This window comes from Bos indicus x Bos taurus, chromosome 26 (genome assembly GCF_003369695.1).
Source record: "Bos indicus x Bos taurus breed Angus x Brahman F1 hybrid chromosome 26, Bos_hybrid_MaternalHap_v2.0, whole genome shotgun sequence".
NCBI lineage: Eukaryota > Metazoa > Chordata > Mammalia > Artiodactyla > Bovidae > Bos > Bos indicus x Bos taurus.
In genome coordinates, this window is record NC_040101.1 from 6601043 (window position 1) to 6623564 (window position 22522).

General features: G+C 46.6%; 2 protein-coding genes across 2 annotated transcripts in view; one reads left to right on the forward strand and one right to left on the reverse strand.

The window, feature by feature from the left end:
• The window catches only part of FANK1 (fibronectin type III and ankyrin repeat domains 1), a 107375-nt gene extending 87320 nt beyond the window's left edge, over positions 1-20055 (reverse strand). The window contains exon 1 of the mRNA XM_027529322.1: positions 19924-20055. Coding sequence (XP_027385123.1) covers positions 19924-19936 — 13 coding nt within the window. The 5' untranslated portion in view covers positions 19937-20055. The remainder of the gene's footprint in view (positions 1-19923) is intronic.
• Positions 20056-20110: 55 nt separating this feature from the next.
• Positions 20111-22522, forward strand: part of DHX32 (DEAH-box helicase 32 (putative)) — a 53056-nt gene continuing 50644 nt past the window's right edge. The window contains exon 1 of the mRNA XM_027529320.1: positions 20111-20388. The gene's annotated coding sequence lies outside the window, so the exon portion shown is untranslated. The remainder of the gene's footprint in view (positions 20389-22522) is intronic.

Below are 22522 nucleotides of genomic sequence, written 5' to 3' on the forward strand. Positions count from 1 at the left end.
TGCAATGAACATCGGGCTGCTTGTGTCGTTTTGAATTATAGTTTTCTCTGGGTATATGCCCAGGAGTGCGACTGTTAGGTCACACAGTAGGTGTTTAAATGGCAAGTGTTTCAAAATCTTTTTATTCTGGTAGGAAAAAAAAACAAACACATGTGACAAAGTTTACCACTTAAACCATTTTTCCATGGATAGCTGAGCGGCACTAAGGACATTCACACAGTGGTACAACCATGAGCACTGCCCATCTCCAGAACTTGGTCATCGTAAACTAAAACCCTGCACCCATCTGTCAAACGGCCCGTTACCCCTGCCCGAGCCACGGGCCCCGCTACGCTATCTTGTCTCTGTGAACTTGACCACTCCAGGTGAGAGATCCGGACACGAATTTTTAGGCCCCATACGCAGCCACTCCTGCCAGGGTTCCACACTAGCAAAACAAACTTCCGTGTTCCTATAAATGCTCCGCTTCCCCAGAAACGGTGTATCCAGCCAGCCAATCCAGCTCTGGGATCTGCACCTGATTTCTTCACTCCTTAATGTTTCTAAATAAGGTCCAATATGTACCCCTAGCCAACCATGGCATGTCTCTGTTACTGCTTCCAATGCTGCAAGCCTCACTCTTGCCCAGACACCGTGGGGTTGAGGACTCCTCCTGCCCCGTGCCCTCCAGGGCATGTGTTGCTTTCTCTTGAATACAGGACAGACCCGCTACCCAGCGGTCTTATCTTTTGTCTTTAGACACTGGAATCCTACAGTACTTGTCCTTTTGGGACTGGCTCACTTCACTTACATTGTTGCCATGTTGTAACGTGCATCTGGATGAAAACAAGGTCCCACTGCGCAGTATAGGGAATATCAACGTGCTGTGATAAACCACACTGGGAAACAACACAAAAAAGAATGCAGGCCCATGCACAACTGAGTCACTTCGCTGTGCGGCAGAGATGAACACGACACTGTAGGTCAACCATTCAATAAAAACATTTTTAAAAATACAAAAAGTTGTAGCGCGTGTCAGTGTTCCTTGCCTTTAAAAAGCTAAATAGCATTTTATCTGCTCATCTGTCAGCAGACACTTAGGTTGCTTCCGTCTTTTAGCTCTTGTGAATAATGCAAATGGCAAGTGTTTTAACCACAGATTTTCTTTTTATATACCAAAAATCCAGATTGAGCCATCAGAACAGTTTGTCCTGGCCTCACAAAGGTTCTCTTTTAACAGTATCTTCTTCCTGAGCCTACCTTCAGGGAAAGCTGATAGCTCCTACTTCCTCTTGATGGAAATCCTATTTAAGGGCTCTCTCTACTTTTTCACATTACCCAGAGGAGCAGAATCATTAAACTATGAGGAAAAAAAAGAAAAGAAATTGCTAATCAAAAACAGTTGAATACAAGTTGTCAAGCTGATACATAGAGCAGTCCAAATTTTGAAAATGCCACTCAAATACAAATTATAGGTGGGGAAATCTGTGCTTCAATGGGAAAACTGCACACTGCTCAGATCACTCCACCCTTTCAGGTTTTCCAATTTAGTGTTGCGTTCAGTTCAGCTCAGTTCAATTGCTCAGTCGTGTCTGACTCTTTGCTGGCGTTGCCCTCCACCTATTTTACGGGCTAAGTTGAAAAGAAGTGATGACTCTGCAAATGATTCTGGTCCCCGGATATGCAGATGGCTTCTTCCATGGAAGAACAGCCCTCCCTCCACAGGGCAAAGCCACTTTGGCCTCATTTCAGTTTATTTCAGTATTCGTGATCTACACATGTGTCTGCCCTTTGGATCCGCCTTGGAACTGGTGGTAACGTCTTAGTGGTTATTTCATTAGTAAATGTTTAACATGTATTTGCTATATCTGAGAGTCATAATTTTACTTTTGTTTACAAAATTACTGTTAAATATGAGTAGCATCCACAGATGTGCTAATTTCATACTAGTCAAATATGGCTTGTAGAAGGCATCACCTGGGATGGTTTTGTTAGAAAAGCAGAAAGTTGGGCCCCTTATCGGAAGCATTGAATTTTAACCGGACCTCCTTCAAGGATACATTGAAGTTAAAGTCACAGTGGGTTAACACTCATCGCTCACTGATCTCCCAGCCTTCGGGGACTGGCTCTGCCAGCCTCAGTCATTTGGTTCCAGGGGTTTTCCACCTGTTCCCTGCCTTCCTGGCTCCCTCTCAGCATACTTCCTTCTGTGTGGAGGCAAGTTCATTGCCAGAAACTCTCCTGTTACCTACACCTCCATGCCAAGCCTGACCCAGGAGCTCACAGACCACACTTCTCATCACACAGCCACCTCCCTGCCCTTCTGCAGTGAATCAACTGCTTAGGAGCTGGATGTGGGCTTGAAGCTCCAGGCCTCGGTTATACACTTTCCACCTGTCCTCCCAAATGTGTTCTTGGCCAGGAGGAGGGAGAAGGAAAGTGAAAGTTGCTCAGTTGTGTCCAGCTCTTTGCAACCCCATGGACTATACAGTCCATGGAATTCTCCAGGCCATAATACTGATATGGGTAGCCTCTCCCTTCTCCCGGGGATCTTCCCAACCCAGGGATCGAACCCAGGTCTCCCGCATTGCAGGCAGATTCTTTACCAGCTAAGCCACCAGGGAAGCCTGAGAGTACTGGAGTGAGTAGCCTTTCCCCTCTCCAGAGGATCTTCCTGACCCAGGAATCGAACTGGGGTCTCCTGAATTGCAGGCAGATTCTTTACCAACTGAGCTATCAGGGAAGCCCTTTAACACAACAGTATGTTATCAGGGAGAAGGAAGGTCTTAGATATTACCATGCTTGTGGTCTGTCAAAACTCAACCACACATGACAAATATCTTGTTCCTTAGTATTTAATTTCTCTTGTTAGGGAGAATTTAGTTTTTCTCCTTAGGGGAGAAAATATGGTGAAAATGGTTGGGATACATGCCTTCCGTCAGCCTTTCTTCACCCATCTCTCCATAACGTTTCTCTGTCTTTGGGTTTCAATGCTGCCTACATTTCCACGTCTTCCATTCTCTTATTCAGTCAATACTCGAGTGCCCACCCGCTGTCCTTCATGAGCCTGCAGATGACGTACGTGCACAGGCAGGGCTGGGTCCTGACCTCACCTGGCCTGCAGTCTAGCTGCAAGTCTAGTGGAACTTACCCCATAAACGGACTACTCCAATCTTTTCTAAAATATCAAATGTGATGCATAAAGGTGGTTTAGAGAATGAGGAAAAAGTAACGCAAATTTAGAATGTGACATCTCAAAAAATGACGACTGTTACATAGTCTTTTGGGGGTGCGGAACTGTCCATAGAAGTCGCTTTCCTCAGGGAAAAACAGAAGTGTCCCATACTGTCATGGGACATTGGTGAGCTCGTAAGTGATCACTCTAATGGTTACGTAAGTGATAGAAAACGAACTCCCTCTCTCAGTGGTGCTTAGACAGCCTTCCGTTTGGCGGATCAGTCTGGGTTGATGTCATTCGTTTTCTTGCAGGTCGTGTTTCACAGTTTATGTCAAGTGTTAGCGTGTGACCTACATGGTCATTAACAAGCCAGGCCCCACAGTGGTGGACACGGTTCACGCACTGTCTCACTTAACCTTCACGGGAACCTTGCACGGTCAGGCTCACTGTCTCCCTGAGCCACGGGAAACGGGAAGCATCCCGGAGCCAGTGAACAGGAACCCAGGCTTGACTGACTCCCATGCCCATCCATGCTACCTTGCCTCACTGAGCTGCTGGCATGACCACAATCTGTTTTCATCTAAAATTAACGCATGGACAAAGGAGCCTGGCAGGCTACAGTCCATGCGGTCACAAAAGAGTCAGACATGACTGAGTGACTACACAATGACAAAATATACTCAGAAGTAAGACCACTGGGGAAGCAGTGATGACGATGACTCATAAGAAAGCCTTAGTAGACACCGGTGTGGCAAACTGGCCTGACTCTCGCTAAGTTATCTGTCATCAAGTTACAGTTGGAAGCACCTGGAAACCAGGCCTCTGGACCGAGTCTGTTTGCTAGCATGCCTTCCTTCTGCTGCTGTTGCTGCTGCTGCTGCTAAGTCGCTTCAGTTGTGTCCGACTCGGTGCAACCCCATAGACGGCAGCCCACCAGGCTCCCCCATCCCTGGGATTTTCCAGGCAAGAGTACTGGAGTGGGGTGCCATTGCCTTCTCCTGCCTTCCTTCTGGTAGACACTAAAGTTTAGGTGCCATGCAGAGTGAGCGCCAACAAAGATGTGCACGCATAATCAGAAAGAAAACAGAATCGCCGTTCTACCTTTAAAATCATTTGTTGGGTATTTTTGTCATTATCCATTCAGAATACAAAGAGGCAGAAGGTACATGTTTCTCTTAAAAGGCTTCACTGTTTTGTATCCTTTTTCCTCTTCAAGAAACAGCAGGGGGAAAAAAATGGTAATTGGGGTCCTTTGTACATCCGTGATTTATTACATTTGTTTCATTAAGTTTTGTTGTTCCTTGGAAGTTCTGAAAATCCTAAACCCATAGTCTAACACTGGTTCACACTGAAGCTAAACACTACACATTAAACAGGTTTTTTTAAAAATCAGCTGAGTTCAAGTTATTAACTAGGAGATTTCTCAAAATTTTAAAATTTTTTAAAATGTCAGACCAACCAGTCTACATTATAAACAAAAGCAACAAACTTCCTCTCCAGTGTTTTTAAGACAGTGATAGCTTTTCCTTTCCCTGAAGTTTCAAGATCTCAAAAAAAGTAAATAAGGATGCTGGAAACTTGGAAAAGAAATATTTTTTAAAAGATGTCAACCGTACAAATGAAGAAGAAAACGTGAGGAACGGGGGTGTAGCTCAACCCCAAGATAAGGAGACAGGAGGAAGGTGGTGGAAGTTTCCATTTGTTTCCTTCACAGGAAAACTGCAACTTGAGTTACAGTTCCTGATGCCGCTGCCAGTCCTTGAACTGGGCACAGCAAGCAGGTTTTATTTCGTGAGCAAACAGTATCCGAGGATTGGCGAGGAGCCTGGATTGTGTTGACCTCCAGGGGAAAGGCTGGGGTCGGAGGTGGGGCCACGCACTAGCTGTGTTTGCTGACCCTGCCCACGTCCACCCAACAGCAAGAATGATCCCTCGTTGCCAGGCAACTGTTCCTTAGCTCTTCACTCGTCAAGGACTGCGATTAGGATATGTGAGTCCAAAATAGACATTTTCGTGTTCCAAACGGAACTTGAGGGATAGAGAGATGGATAAAATGGACTCTGTGTCACATTTCTTATCCCTGCCTCTGGGTACTTCCTTGTCTTATTTCTCCGGGGAGAACCCATTTTATGTCAGGTAGTGGGAGGGGCACAAAGGCAAACGGTGGAAGATAAGGCAGAAATAAACACCGAATCCTAGCCCTGAAGGTCACGCCCTAAACATGCGGTACAGATGAGGACAAGTTAATAATCAGGTCGTTCTGGGGAAACGAAGCAGGAGCCTATGGCCCTTCCCCCAGGTCCTCTGCCTGCCTTTGCTCTGTGGCAAAACTTTATCCAAAGAACAAGTTTAATCAGAGAAGTGAGAACATGCAGAAACAAAGGAGAACAGTCAAATAATGATAACAATGTAGTCATGAAGCAAAGCCAAGGACCTTTAGCTCTTCCTCAAAGGCTGTAGATAATATTCTGAGCCATATCCTGTGAGCTCTCTTGTAGACACTGGAACCCCGCCAGGTGGAGAGGTTAACTACACGATGACCTGACTCTAGCCACGACATAGGCTGCCACGATTCCAAGAATGGGCCTCAAAAAATGGAAACAAACCGACTCTGGAACTGAAGATTAACTGTACCTAAAACAAACCAAATCACTGCAGATGGTGATTGCAGCCATGAAATTAGAAGACGCTTGCTCCTAGATAGGAAAGTTATGACCAACCTAGACAGTATATTGAAAAGCAGAGGTCCATCTAGTCAAGGCTATGGTTTTTCCAGTGGTCATGTATGGATGTGAGAGTTGGACTGTGAAGAAAGCTGAGCGCTGAAGAATTGATGCTTTTGAACTGTGGTGTTGGAGAAGACTCTTGAGAGTCCCTTGGACTGCAAGGAGATCCAACCAGTCCATTCTAAAGGAGATCAGTCCTGGGTGTTCTTTGGAAGGAATGACGCTGAAGCTGAAACTCCAATCCTTTGGCCACTTGATGTGAAGAACTGACTCATTTGAAAAGACCCTGATGCTGGGAAAGATTGAGGGCAGGAGGAGAAGGGGACGACAGAGGATGAGATGGTTGGATGGCATCACTGACACAATGGACATGGGTTTGGGTGGACTCCAGGAGTTGGTGATGGACAGGGAGGCCTGGCGTGCTGCGGTTCATGGGGTCGCAAAGAGTCAGACACGACTGAGCAACTGAACTGAACTGAACTGAAAACAAGATGACACTGCTCAGACCACTGACGACCAATTTCAAGACGACAGAGCTGACTGTGCTGTGTCCGCATGTACCCCCTCCCTCTGTCTATAAAAGCTCTTGCCCCCGACTGTCAGGGGTGGGGGGTTGGGGCAGTCAGCCCTCGGACGGGTGTCTGTCCCCCCTCCACCTCCATTGCCGGCATCCAAAATACAGCAAAGTTTCCACCAATAAACTTGGCCTCTGTATTGGCTTTTGAGCGGTGAGCAGCCAGCCCCTACTTTTAGTCACACTAGGAAATTAGGATTTATCACTCGCAGAATGGTAAAAATGCAGAAGTCTGAAAATGCACATGCTGGGGAGGTTATGGAGAGAGGGAGATGTATATTGCTATTGGAAAGGAAATTAGTGTAAGCCCTGTGGAGGACGTTGCTGCTGCTGCTCCATCACTTCAGTCGTGTCTGACTCTGTGCACCCCATAGACGGCAGTCCACCAGGCTCCACCGTCCCTGGGATTCTCCAGGCAAGAACACTGGAGTGGGTTGCCATTTCCTTCTCCAATGCATGGAAGTGAAAAGTGAAAGTGAAGTCGCTCAGTCGTGTCCGACCCTCAGCGACCCCATGGACTGCAGCCTACCAGGCTCCTCCGTCCATGGGATTTTCCAGGCAAGAGTACTGGAGTGGGCTGCCATGGAGGATGTTAGCGATGATCAAACTCTCACTGCCTTTGACTCTAGGCAGTCCCACACCTAGACATTTATTCTACAAATATACCAGCACAAATGCAAAATGTCAGGCACAGGACATGTTATTTAGCGCAACTTTGTCTATGGTGGTGGTAAGAATAGCTGTACAGGTTTCCTCCTGCCGCTGTAACCAATCTGAGCCTTGAGGTTTAAGCCACAAACAAAGTAGCTTAAAACAAGACACATGTATTCTTTTATAGCTCTGGAGGACGGAAGTCCAGGATGAGTCTTATCCAGCGAAAACTGAAACTCAAGGCCTGTTCTTTCCGAGGCTCTAGGGGAAAGTCCATTCCCAAGACTTCTCCAGCTTCTAGAAGTTTCCCACATTCCGCAGTGCCTGACCTCGCATCGCTCCAGCCTCCCCTTCCACCCTCACACCCGCTGCTGGCGTTTGACTCTCCTCCTTCCCTCTTAGGAAGACACTTGTGGTTGATTACTTTGGGCCTGAATAAAACAACCGCTCTCCCCATTTCGCCATCCTTAACTCAATACACCAGCAAAGTCCCTTTTGCCGTGGGAGGTAACGCAGTCACAGGTTCGGGGGGTTAGGAAATAGACATCTTTTGTTCAGCCTATCATGGTAGCAAAGACTGGAACCAAACTGAATGATCAGCGGCAGTAGACTGGTTAAATAAATTAGATAAATTCATTCTGTAGATACTGCAGAGTTGTTTAAAAAAAATGAAAAAGCTCATGATGGATTGAACAGAAAGCACTCCAAAACAGGTGACCAAAAAAAAAGTATAGAATAGAGAAAAAGAATGTAGTTTATATAATTTACCTGTATAGACACAATGTTTAAACTATCTCTGGAATGATACATCAAAAATCAACAAGGTGGTTGCCTGCAGGGTGGGAACTGGGGGACTGTGTCACAGGAAGAGGTCACTTTCACTATGTACTCTTTGGTAACTTTGGATTTTTGAAACTTGTAACTATGTTACGTGGGCTTTCCTGGTGGCTCAGTGGTAAAGAATCTGCCTGCCAGTGCAGAAGACACGGGTTTAATCCCTGGGTTGGGAAGATCTCCTGGAGAAGGGAATGGCAACCCACTCCAGTACTTTTGTCTAGGAAATCTGGACACAGGAGCCTGGAGGGCTACAGTCCCTGGGGTTGCAAAGAGCTAGACTCAACTTAGTGACTAAACAATAGCAACAGACTATAGTATTTATCAGAGAAGGCAATGGCACCCCACTCCAGTACTCTTGCCTGGAAAATCCCTTGGATGGAGGAGCCTGGTGGGCTGCTGTCCATGGGGTCGCTAAGAGTCGGACACGACTGATCGACTTCACTTTCTCTTTTCACTTTCATGCATCAGAGAAGGAAATGGCAACCCACTCCAGTGTTCTTGCCTGGAGAATCCCAGGGACGGGGAAGCCTGGTGGGCTGCCGTCTATGGGGTCACACAGAGTCGGACACGACTGAAGTGACTTGGCATAGCATAGCATAGCATAGTACTTATCTCAAAAGTAAAATAAGAAATTCTAGAAAGAGTGAAAAGGAGGCAAAGTGCAAAAGGAGTTCTGCCTGGATGAGATCAGTGCTGCCTGGAGTCAGGAAGGCCAGGGCTACAGTAACAGACACAAGACGGTGTCTGATATTCCAAGGCTGCATAACTAATTACCCCCAAACTTCGTGGCTTAAAACAGGAACCTAGTATCTTGCAGTTTTAGAGGGTCAGGAGTCTGGGGATGGCTTGGTTGGGCAGACAGGGCTCGGAGCCTCCCATGAGGTGGCTGTCAGTTTGCCAGCCAAGACTGCCTGCATCTCAAGGCTCAGCTGAGCCTAGAGAATCTGGCTATGAGCGAGCTCCCTGAGTTGTTGGCAGGAGTCAGTCCTCACTGGTTCCCCGTCAGAGGGACACTTGAGTGGGTTCATGTCTTGGCAACGTTGGGAAGAGAGAGAAAGAAAGAGAGGGTGAGAGAGGCTGAAGATCGGCCCAAGGCAGACCTTCCGGTCATCTACAACCTAATCGAGGGAGGGACTGTGCCCCATGCCACTGGCCCCATGCCACCAGCCACGCAAGCCAACTTGGCACAACGGGGCAGGGGACCAGGGAGACGATGCTGGGGGCAGGAGGGGGCCTGGGGGACATCTTAGGAGCCGCCCACCAGTGCAGAGTAGACAGCAGAGGAGGGCGGGGCACTGGATGAAGGAATAAAATCGTGAATGACTGCAGTGCGTGTTTGTGAAAGTCGCTCAGTCGTGTCCAACTTTGTGTGACCCCAAGGACTATACAGTCCGAGGAATTCTCCAGGCCAGAATACTAGAGTGGGTAGCCTTTCCCTTCTCCAGGGATAGTGCGTATGGAAGGCTGCAAAGACACAGGTCTAGTTAGAGTCATAAGTGGATACTGGGAAGCAGTACAAATAAAGATACGGAGAGCAGGGTTTGGCCCAATTACAAGCCACTGATTCACTCATTCTTGGCCATGCCCAAATCTGGGCCCTGGCTCTAAGCTGAGGTATACTGTCTTATTCCACTGGAAAACTATTTCACGCATGTCAGGCTCTCCTCTGCTCGGAGCAGATTTCTTAGAAAAGAAGGGCACGCCTTTCCTTTCCAGGCTGCCTGCCGTCCTGCCGCCCCACACCTACAATGGTAGGAAGCACCAAGGGGTGGCTTAGCACTTCGAACTGACTGGCTCTTGTAGCACAGTCTTGACAGCCCAGAGAAACTAGTTTTTCTCTTCTCAAGAGATTCTTCAACTACTCGAATTTCCCTTGTGTTCCAGAAAATTATCTCTTCCTTTTCCGCTACAGCCACGACATTGTATCAAAATAGGATACAGAGCTGGAATCCGCAGCCTCAGTGTAAGGTTACATCCGTTGTGAAAATACCTCACTGAACACATCTTCAGGCAACAATCTGACAAACCTAGCCTGGGACATTCCATAGACAGCTGGCCACTTCAAAACTGTGTCATGAAAGAAAAATAAAAATATGAGAGACTTCTCTAGATTAAAGAAGACTAAAAGACTGATAATTAAACACAGTGTACAATCCTGGATCAGATCCTGGTCACTTGGAAAGAAATAAAAACTGGCCCTACATTCCCCCTACAGTCCCCCTACAGTCCCTGTGGCTGATTCACAGCTGGGGCAAGACAAATAGAAAGTAAAACTTGCAACAGTCACACAAAAACACTGGAGTTGAAGCCTGCCAAAACATCCGAGGCTTAATGGGCCAAGATTCCAGTGAAAAGGGGACACAGGGAAATGAGCCCAGCAACTCCTCCTTAGGGAAGTTGTTGACCATGAATAAGCAGAGATTTGGGCAATATCATGGTGCTAGGGATCAAGAAATGAAGTATAAGACCTGCTGTAAAGGAAGGACACTCATGAAAACTCTAGATTTTCAGCCAATGTCCCTGAAATGGCTGGCTACATCCTAGAAAAAAGGGCAAACTGAAAACAGAGTATCCTCAACTGAGGCAAGGTAATCTACTTGTAACCTAAACGCCAACCAAAAGCAAATAAAGTTCTCTATAGATAATGCCTACCTAAACCTCTATGATTTTTCACAAAGAATGTCAAGGATTCAATCAAAAATTACCAGGAATTCCAGGATACATGACCAAATGACTGAATATTAAGAGAACAAGAGAAAAGAGAAACAAACCTACAAGTGATTCAGGTGTTGAAATGATCAGCTATGATCTTTAAAATAGATGGCAATACTATGAGACTCAGACTTAATAACTAGCGGTAGTCCCTTTCCTATTGGAAAAGGAAATGGCAACCCACTCCAGTGTTCTTGCCTGGAGAATTCCAGGGACCGGAGAGCCTGGTGGGCTGCCGTCTGGGGTCGCAAGAGTCGGACACAACTGAAATGACTTAGCAGCAGCAGCATCCCATTCCTGATCTGGGTGCTAGTAACAGAGTGTGTTTACTTTGTGATAACTCATCAACCTGCAGATTTAACATTGTCTGCTTTCTTATATGTCTGTATATTACAAAACAATTCAAAAAAAATTGGGCTCAGAGGGAAATTCATAGCCTTAAATGCATTTATTTAAAAAAGAAAGCTGAAAGCAATGATGTAAGAATCTATCACACACACAAAAAAAAAACTTTTTAAAAAGAACAGTAAATTGAAATAATGGAAGTAAAGATATAAGCAGAAAGATCAAAGAGAAAACGAATGCATAATGGAGAAAATGTGGAAGTCACTCAGTCGTGTCCAACTCTTGCAACCCCCTGGAATTCTCCAGGCCAGAATACTGTAGAATACTGGAGTGGATAGCCTTTCCCTTCTCCAGGAGATCTTTTCAACCCAGGGTTTGAAACCAGGTCTCCCACCTTGCAGGCAGATTCTTTACCTGCTGAGCCACAAGGGAAGCCTAAGAATGCCGGAGTGGGTAGCCTATCCCTTCCCCAGAGGATCTTTCCGAACCAGGAATTGAACTGGGGTCTCCTGCATTCCAGGTGGATTCTTTACAAATTGAGCTATCAGGGAAGCCAGAGAAAATACAAATATAAAAATATGAAAATAAATATAAAAATCCTTTAAATAGAGTAATACAACTGATACAATTTGTGTGATATCTAGCTTCCAAGATAGCCGATGATTCTCACCCTCTGCTATTCAGGCACTCCTGTAGCCCCTCTCATAATGAATAGGGCAGCATAATGAGAGTGCACCGGGCTCCCTTTCTCCACACCCTTGCCTGCACTTACCTCTGTCTTTCTGATAACAGCCGTGCTGACAGGTGTAAGGCGGCATCGCACTGTGGCTTTGACTCACATTTCCCCAATGATCAGTGATGTTGAACACTTTTTCACGAATCTGTTGACCATTTGCATATATCTTCTTTGGAAAAAATGTCTATTTGGGTCTCCTATCCATTTTTAAAATGGATTGTTGTCCTGCTATTGAGTTGTATGAGTTCCTAATATGTTTGAGATGATCAGTCCCTTATCGAGAGATGGTTTGCAAATATTCTCTCCCATTCTATAGGCTGCCTTTCCATTTTGTTGATTGTTTCCTCTGCTGTATAGAAGATTATTCCTTTGACGTCCCACGTGTTGATTTTTCGCTTTTGTTGCTTGTGTTTTTAGTGTCATATCCAAAAAACCATTGCCAAGATCGATGCTGAAGAGCTCTCTCCCTGTTTTCTGGTAGGAGCTTTACAATTTCAGGTCTTACATTTAAGCCCTTAATCCATTTCAAGTGAACTTTCTTTTTTTTTGTCTGTGCTAGGTCTTCACTGGGGGCACTTCTCTAAGCTGCAGTGTGAGGGCTTAGTTGCTTCAAGGCGTTTGGGATCTTAGTTTCCTGACCAAGGACTGAACCCACATCTCCTGCATTGGAAGGCAGATTCTCAACCACTGGGCAACCAGGGAAGTCCCCGTTTCAAGGTAACTTCTAATGGGAGAGCTGAACATACAAATATATATCAATCATGACACGTTAGAATAATAAAGTACTAATAAAATGCAGACAGTACCTACGAGGAAGAAATTAACTCTGATTTGGGTTGGAGGAGAGTAAACGGAGAGGCAGAGTGTTTTAAGAGATGGTAACATTGGCGAGATGCTTTTAAGGGCAGATACATGGATGGGCATTGAGTGGGTTCCGGGCAGAAACAAGGAGGCAGGAGAGTGTGAGAATGAGAGAGCTCTCCCAGGAAGGTGAGGCCAGGAAGGCGTCCCTGACAGCCTGGAAGGGGGTGGGTTACAGCTCAGTTCAGTTCAGGCGCTCAGTCGTGTCTGACTCTTTGAGACCCCATGGACTGCAGCACGCCAGGCCTCCCTGTCCATCACCAACTCCCAGAGTTTACCCAAATTCATGTCCATTGTGTTGGTGATGCCATCCAACCATCTCATCCTCTGTCTCCCCTTCTCCTCCTGCCCTCAATCTTTCCCAGCATCAGGGTCTTTTCAAATGAGTCAGTTCTTCACATCAGGAGACCAAAGTATTGGAGCTTCAGCTAAAGGAATTTAAAAGCAAGGGATGTCTCCTCCTTTCTTTCTGCTACTCAGGACAGAAATGTCCCCAGACTTGGGCAGGGTCCCAGGATAAGCATCTCCAGTTCTTCCCCAGCCAGGTGAGCAGGGAAATGCACAGAACACTGGTGTGAATTGTTTATTTGTGAGCAAGTTTGCACCACCTTCTGTACTCAATGACTCATCCAGGCCACTCTTGGGTGATGCTCAGGCACAAGCCCCTCCAGTAAACTGGTCGGTTTAGTTCAGTTTCCTGGGCGTGTTTGGGCAGATTCCCCAGACCAAGCAGGTGGTAACAGTGCTTTCTTTCCCCAGCAAGAGGGAGTGGAATCCAAGTTATCGAGTACAGACTTGGTTGGAGGATAGCGCTGAGCTTCTGCTGAGACACAGCTGCGCCCATCCAGTCGGTCTGCCCCTCCCTGCGGCGGACTGAGCACCCCGAGGTCAGGGTGGCAATGAACGTCAGCGTTTTGACTGGGATTTTATAGCTATTTAAAACCTGTTGCTTTGAATTTTTTTAAGTTTTAAACTTGATTTAAATAAGCCTTTATTTCTCAATGGTAACTTTTGAATTGCAATCTAATTGATAGAATTAATATTCTTTTAAAAAAATTATTTAATTGCAGGCTAATTCCTTTACAATACTGTAGTGGTTTTTGCCATACATTGACATGAATCAGCCATGGGTGTACATGTGTCCTCCATCCTGAACCCCTCTCCCACCTTCCTCCCCAACCCATCCCTCCCCTCAGGGTCATCCCAGTGCACTGGTCCTGAGCGCCCTGTCTCATGCATCGGACCTGGACTGGAGATCTATTTCACATATGGTAATATATATGTTTCAATGCTATTCTCTCATTTCATCCCACCCTCACCTTTTCCCAGAGTCCAAAAGACTGTTCTTTACATCTGTGTCTCTTTTGCTGCTCGCATATAGGGTCATCGTTACCATCTTTCTAAATTCCATGTATATGCATTAATATACTGTATTAGTGTTTTTCTTTCTGACTTGCTTCACTCTGTAAGAGACTAAGACTACTTGACAAAAAATTGTTACACAGACTTTTAAAAAACACTCCTGGGTTTCACTAATTTATTGCTCTTAAATACTCAGCAGTGTCTCAGATAATTAATGAGCAGGTACTCCATGGCAGTGCAAAGATTTTGTTGAACCTATGAACTGGCAGTCTTTCGGTCCCCCCAGATAAGATTGCCTTCTTATTTCCTTAATTTTACTGGATAGAATGATATACTTTAAAGACCCCCTTTTAAACTAGTGAAGAAAAAGAAATGCCATGCTTGTAATTCACCTGACATTTACAAGCTCCTGATTTAAATGAACTTTACCCAAAGCATACAACACAAGAGGCAATTCAAATCTCACTGGTGCACAGCCCTTTCTGTTACAGAGTAAAATGGCTTTCTTTTGAAGCACATCGCAACACTCTTAAGGAAATAAAATTAAATAAGGCACCCAGGTGTTAACAGCAGTGCCATCCATTCAATAAATGCTTGTTCGGGGCCTATTCCATGATAAGTGTTGGAAGCAGAATGGTAGATTGGGCCCTCTTCAGCCACCCTACAGCCCGGTGGAGAACACAGATGGCGAAAATTAACAAAAGAATTACAGATTCTGATCATTGCAGAGGCAGGAGTAACATAGGGAGGTGGCCTGACCCTCTTTGGAGAATCAGAGAAAAGCACTCAACATGGGGCATCCCTGACCGCTTAGCGGTGAAGAATTCGCCTACAATGCAGGAAACACAGGAGTCAGGGGTTTGATCCCTGGGTCGGGAAGATCCCCTGGAGAGGGAAATGGCCACCCACTCCAGTATTCTTGCCTGGGAAATCCCATGGACACAGGAGCCTGGCGGGCTACAGTCCATTGGGTCACAAAGAGTTGGACACGACTGAGCGACTGAACACGAAGCACAAAGGAGTGACATTTAAGTCGAGACCAGAAGACCCTGAGTGGGACCAGAGCAGGAGGGAGAGCCTCCCCTGCCCTGGGAAAAGCCTGTGCAAAGACCCGCAGTCCTGAAGGAGCTTGGTACGTTGAAGGGACGAAGAGACCGTTGGGCTGAAGCATAGTGTACCCAAGATCCTATACGCGGTGGGTTGCAGAGGCAGCTGGATAAGAACTCTTGCAGGGGGGTAGTGGGGGGCTTTTGGCAGGGGAGTGACAAGACCTGTGCATTTTGAAAAGCTTACTCTGGTCCCCAGGTGAGCACAGGTCAGGAGAGGAAATGCAGAAATCAGCAGAGACTCCCATCACAGGTTAGGCAAGATGGTGGCTTGGAGTATGGGTGATGACCGCAGAGAGAAAGACACAGAGTTAGGGTGTGTGTAAGGTGGAATAAACAGGCACGCTGGTGGGTGGGGTGAGCGGGAGGGGTGCTGAATAAAAGAGAGGAGCTCAGGATGACACTCAGATTTCCAGCTGGAGTAGTTGGGGAGATGGTGAAATCCTACCCATATATGGGGCAGACCAGTGGCAAAACAGGTTTGGAGAAATAGGCCTTCACCCCTTTAAGGCCATGTCTCAGTCTCTTAGTCACTGGAGTAACCTAGAATCCCATTTAGGATTCCTTTGAAAAGGGAGGTGTCTCTCAAGAAACTGCTGCCTGGCCTGAACTAGGCTCAGCATTTTTTATTTAGGGGGAGTTCAGAGGGCAGGTGGTAGTACGGTTGTAAGTGGGAGCTAAGGGTGCATCTTGATGCTGCACTTCATAAATATACACATTTTAAAATTCAGAGAATGTGCTTGTTTAGGGGGATTTGGTGGGCTAGGGAAGATCATGAGAGCAAAGTTTAAAGACCTGCAAAGCTACTCCTTGGCATTGCCACTTACTAAAATATTAGGGAAGAGATAGTACTGTTGAACATAAATCTTCTCTTAAAAAGAAAAAGAAAAAAAAAGGAATTTGGGACTTCCCTGCTGGTGAGCTCAATTGGTAAAGAATCTGCCTGCAATGCAGGAGACCCCAGTTCGATTCCCAGGTTGGGAAGATCCACTGGAGAAGGATAGGCTCCCCACTCCAGTATTCTTGGGCTTCCCGTGTGGCTCAGCTGGTAAAGAATCCGCCTGCAAGGCGGGAGACCTGAGTTCGATCCCTGGGTTGAAAAGATGCCCTGGAGAAGGGAAAGGCTACCCACTCCAGTATTCTGGCCTGGAGAACTCCATGGACTGTATAGTTCACGGGGTTGCAAAGAGTCAGACACGACTGAGCAACTTTCACTTTCACTGGTGGCACAGTGGATAAGAATCCACCTTCCAATGCAGGGGGCACAGGTTCAAGCCCTGGTTGGGGCAGATTCCACATGCCGCAGGGTAAGTAAGCCCATGCACCATAACTACTGAGCCGGCGCACCCAGAGCCTGTGTTCCCAACAAGAGAAACCACCACGATGAGAAGCACTTGGACTGCAGCTGGAGAGTAGCCCACACTAGCTGCCACTGGCGAAAGCCTATGAAGACCCAGCACAGCCAAAAATAAAGCATTTTTTTAAAGTAGGAATTTGATGTGCATTTTTCATATTATTTCATACATGGGTTATCTTTCCAACAGCATTGTTAGTTTAGGAAGAAAATAATTAAAGATGAAAATACGTAAGCCAAGAGCCAAAACTATTCCGAAGAGCCCAGGGTTGTAAGCTGATTTAATTTGCCCTTTTCCCCTAGGAGTCATTTCTTGGATCATTGACTTACTATCATTCTGCAAAACAGTGGTAGCCCCAGTCACCCTCTGCTTATTGCCAGAGTGTGATCCAGCTGTGGGATTTGAGGTGCTTATGTCTATGGCATTTTAATGACTCCGTTAATAAACGTCACTCCTAAAAGTAATAGAAACTTAAGTGTGTGGAAACAGAATGAGTAAGACTGACTTGGGGGTTATTTCTAGTAGTTCTTTGGTGGTGTCCTTAGATACATGTTTAATCCTTAAAGGCAGTGAAGAAGGTGCCTCCTTTTAAATCAATTTACTAGTGCTATATTGAGCTACACCAGTAAAATGCTACTTGAAACCCCCCAATAACAAATGGTATCATGTACACACCAGGCTTAAAATATGCCAGATAATATTGGCATAACAACATACTATACTGTTAATATAATACTGATAACAGTACAATTGTAGTATTTGTTAATATCACAGCCATAGTATTTCCAATATCTTTGAGAGAATAAAATAGTAACTTGAGTCTCAGGTCGAATCTGGTAGGGTACATTTCTTGACATTAAAAAGGATCTTAAAGACCATCTAATCTTGTCCTTTAAAATATTTATTAACAGCAAATGAATTAATATTCACCCAAAATGATGTCTATTAGGCTGCTAAAGAATCCTCTAAGGTAAGTGGTCATTGTTTGAATTATCTAAAATTAAACTGGTGACGGCATTTGAGAGTATGTAAAAAAGAAATATACAGCTGTGTCCCAGGCATAAAAGATTACTTAACAAATATTTCCATGTTAAGACCCAATGTGATCAGATATAAATCAGATGTGTCATTCATAGAAGTAATAAATTTCTCACAGTTTTACAAAGTCTCCAGGATCCGGTTCCTACTCACTTTTCTAGCCTTGTTTCTTTTCTTCCTCCTCCCCTCCACCTTCAGTCTTCTCAGTTACAGCTCTACTGATCTTTGAACTCTGAACCTTAAACCCACACTGCTCTCTCTGGTCTCAGGGACCTGTCTGGAACCCCTTTCCCTCATTCTTTGTTGGGTTATTCTGCCGGAAGCCTTCTGTCCATTTCCATCCCCTAATCTCAGACCCCAGGGAGGTTTTCGGAAGTTCTTGGGCAAGGGTCTGCTCAGTTTTCCAGGGATAACCAAAGCTAACAGGGTTTTATTCACTGTTCAATCCTCCACCCCAGGAGAGTATTTAGAACATAGAGAATACCATGGAAATTGATATTGGAATTTGAAATTGGTATTGGTATTGAAATTGGAAATACCAAATTCAATACCATACTTGAAATTTTTAGTTTACACAGTTAAACAGTAACATAAATTTGCAGAAATAAAGTTGGTATTTTTAAGAGAGATATTTCATTTCACTTTATTTCTTCTCTAAAGAGAGAACATACACACCCTGGCATTAGTTTGAAATGATACAAAAATTCTAACATTGTTGTAAGTTAAATTTCTCTCAACAGGTTAGACAACACACAGAATCCAGAGAGTTACAAGTGTGAGTGATAGAACAGTGTATAAAATCCACTCAAACTATAATTCTCAATTTACAAGCTTTCTGCTCAGCAAGGGAGTTAAAAGAAAGGAAAAACTCTTTAGAAACCTCCTTGGAAACTAACGACCTTTAACAACATCAGCATATACCCCAGAGAATGGACATGGTCTGAGTACTTTCATTTCTGAAATTGTGCAAGAAAAGACAACTTGGTTTTCAGAGTCACACTGCATCCTCCTATAAAAGTTCCAGGTCTTTCTAGTCTCCACATGAAACACCGTTCTTATTTTAAGAACAAAAGGAGCAATAAAACAGCTTGGGGAAAAAGGACGGAGCTCTGTGTCCCTAGAGAGGTTTGAATAGTAGTAGTAGCAGTAGTAATAATATAACAACAATCAATGGGCTTCCCTGGTGGCTCAGATGGTAAAGAATCCGCCTGCAATGTGGGAGACCTGGGTTGTATCCCTGGGTTGGAAAGATACCCTGGAGGAGGGCATGGCAACCCACTCCAGTATTCTTGCCTGGAGAATCCCATGGACAGAGGAGCCTGGTAGGCTACAGTCCATGGGGTCGCAAGAGTTGGACACGACTGAACGACTAAGCACAGCACACTGAACAACAATCAAAAACACAGTAAGTTAAAGCTTGTGTTAGATCTGATAATTCCAGACGGCTCACCTTTTGTCAAACAAAGTGGGAAACAGAAAAGGAAATCGTAACTTTTTTTTCCTTTTTGCGTGTCCAAGCCTACCTCGGAGAACCTCTCAGTTCAGTTCAGTCGCTCAGTCGTGTCTGACTCTTTGCGACCCCATGAATCGCAGGACGCCAGGCCTCCCTGTCCATCACCAACTCCCGGAGTTCACTCAGACTCACGTCCATCGAGTCAGTGATGCCATCCAGCCATCTCATCCTCTGTCGTTCCCTTCTCCTCCTGCCCCTAATCCCTCCCAGCATCAGAGTCTTTCCCAATGAGTCGGAGAACCTCTAGCAACTAATTAAACACTCTTGCACAAAGCTCAAAATTTTTCTCTCTTTCAAATCTCCGACTACTGTGAAGAGGATGCCATATCTTCTAATAAGTACAAGAGCTAGCTAGCCTCCTTGCAGGTTCAATTGCTGACATTTTAGAAGCTGAATGGCTACTTATGGTCAGTGAATCAAAGTACCAAACAAAACAGTGGAGAACTGTACCATGCCAAGTCGCTTCAGTCGTGTCTGACTCTGCGACCCTGTGGACTGTATTCCTGCCAGGCTCCTCTGTCCATGGAATTCTCCAGGCAAGAATACTGGAGTGGGTTGCCATGGCCTCCTCCAGGGGATCTTCCCAACCCAGGGATCGAACCTGTGTCTCATTGCCGGAGGGTTCTTTACCATCTGAGCCACCAGGAAAGCTCCAATAATAACGACAGCAATAGTAACAAGAAATGGATTTGCTTGGGGGGTCATTTTAGGAAGCAGCACCCTGGTGGCGCTGCCTCCTCCAGCCCACATTCCCGAGCTCACGCAGCCCTCTGGCTCCCGACAGTCACACTCCGCGGGATTTAGCCCCTTTCTCGACTCCCTCGAAGAAGAAAGCGCGAGAGGGAGACCTTATATCCAGGTCAAAAGCGTTTTAAAAAAGCCTGCGGAGCGTCGCGCAGGGCGCCCACACCCGTTCCGGGGGAGGCCCGCCCCGGCCCCGGCCCTCTTACTCTGGAGCTCCATAGAGGAAGCTGCTCCCGGGCCCCTATCGGCCGAGCCCCCGGCGCCGCAAGCCCCTTTTAACGCCTCTCCTCCCGGGGGCCGGCGTCGCTTCGGTTGCCCTGACAACCCAGAGGGCGGGGTGGGGGCAGGAGGAGGAGCAGGAAGGACGGCGAGAGGGAGGGACAAAAAGACGCCAGGAAACGCGAACGAGCGCGAGGGCCCGCGCGTCTCCAGGCGGGCAGCTAGCGCTGCGGGCGGAGGGGGCCCGCGGGCGGAAGACGCACTGCCCCGGGGCGGCCTGGTCGGGCGGTCGCGCCCTCCCCGCGGTGGCCCTCGCGTCCCCGGCGGGGCCTTCGGGTGGGGCCCCGTGGGCCCTCCGTCGCCGATCCCAGGCGTCCGTTCGTCGGTCCGCGCGTCCGACGAGCTCGGCGGGGAAGGGCGCCCGCACCCGGGCCTCCGTCCGCAGACAGCAGGTAAAGGCCGGGCCGCGGCGGCGGGAGGCCGGGGTGGGGGCGGCCCGGGCGCACCTGTTGCGGGCCCGCCGGGTCGGCCCCGGACCACCCCGCCCCGACTGGGGAAACGCCCGGGAGGAGACGGCCCCCCGCCCCGGGCCGCCCCCCAGCCTAGCGGAGCCGTGTCCCGGCGCACGGGCCCTCCCTGCGGGCCCCGGGGCTGCGAGGCTGGGGGGCGGCCACGGGTCGGGGAGCGGTGCGCCGGCTCGGCCCGGGGCCGAACTTCGGCCACTCGTGTCACTTTGGCCGGCAGCGCTTCTTAGCGGATGGGAGCAAGTGGTCGGCAGTGGGCCGAGCTTGTCGCTCGGGTCCCGAAATGCGGGGAGAAGGCGCCTCCGCTGCGCACATTGCACTGTCATCCCAAGAGTCACCTTTCGGGCCGCGGGCTCCAGTCGGATCTTTCCGGTTTTTAGTTTTGTGTGTGTGTGTGTGTTTGTGTGTGTGTGTGTGTTTCAGGGCTCCTGGTTTTCGCTCCAAGTTGTAGCACCAAGTGTGTGTGTGTGTGTGTGTGTGTTTCAGGGCTCCTGGTTTTCGCTCCAAGTTGTAGTACCAAGTGTGTGTGTGTGTGTGTGTGTGTGTGTGTGTGTGTGTATTTGTTTCAGGGCTCCTGGTTTTCGCTCCCAAGTTGTAGCACCAAGTGTGTGTGTGTGTGTGTGTGTGTGTGTGTGTGTGTGTATGTATTTGTTTCAGGGCTCCTGGTTTTCTCTCCAAGTTGTAGCACCAAGTGTGTGTGTGTGTGTGTGTGTGTGTGTGTGTGTGTGTATTTGTTTCAGGGCTCCTGGTTTTCGCTCTAGGTTGTATCACCAAGTATGTGTGTCTATGTGTGTGGGTGTATTTGTTTTAGAGCTCCTGGTTTTCGCTCCAAGTTGTGGGCACCAAGCCCACACGTTCTGCACCAAAACTTGGTAGGGCAAGTGAAACACACCGTAATCTTTTTTTGTAGCAAGATCCCACACCATAGTCTTTTTTTCTCTTAAGAGTGGTTTTGAAAACATCGACGCAGGTAGTGCTTTCAGGAAGCGTTGGGGATCACCGAGCATTTTGTCTGGTAGGCTGTAAAAATTCAGACCACAGGGAGAGTGCTGTATAGGTCAAGAAGAGCAACGCTAAGGAGAGGAGAGAAGGAAAGGAAGGGGATGCACGGGTAGGTGGGAGGAAACGGCATGATCCATGATCGATGCAGTGCTCGGCTCTGAAGATTCTGGCCCCTCCATCAGTTCCTCCTGCTGCCCTAGACAGGACTTGAGGGGAATGAAGAGAGTGGTTTGGGGTCGCGTTAGTGACTACTCACTCTTTTCCACCCTGTAGATGACGAGGACATCGAGGAGGATTCAGAGGTTAATTGAACCTGAGAAGCAGATACTCTGTGATGGAAAGGGACATTTATTATACTCCACCAAATTGGGCTCTCCCCTCTCAGGCTGTACGGGGACTTTTTCAAATTCATTGTCAAAGCCACAGGGTTTATGCTTATGTGGATATTGACAAGCAGTGTGATATACACAGAACCTGTAATTCAACAGCTACAGTATTAAAGTAATAAATTCAAGTTGGAAGGTAAACACTTCATGGTAGGTACCTTGACTACCTGTTCTTGTTACTTGGAGACAGGGAATGGATTTTTAGATAGAAAGGTTCTGAGATCAACAGTTCTTCTGTAGTACAGTCTTTTCAAATTCTAGTTTTCACATCATTAGCAAAGTTATGAATTGGTCTTTTCACTGGAGAAACAAACATAATGATGTTCGTTGAAAATCTCATAGTCAAAGTGACAAGATAACGATTAAAGCTTGGCTTTTATTAACAGAAAGAAAAGAGGAGGTAGGGTTAAATTTTCCCATATAGTAAAGGATTAGGTACTTGTATTTAAAAAGAAGAAAGAACCAAAATTGTAGATCTTCATGTAACAAGGACTCGAGAATTTAATAGTTATATGCAGACTTTTTTTCTTTTTTTTACCAGAGGATAATTGCGTTATAAAATGGAGATGTGTATTGGTAAATATTTTGTAGTATAGATGAATGATTTTATCGATAGCTATGAGCTTGACATTGAGGCAATCTTGCATTGACATATTTTAGGTAATAGGTGACTT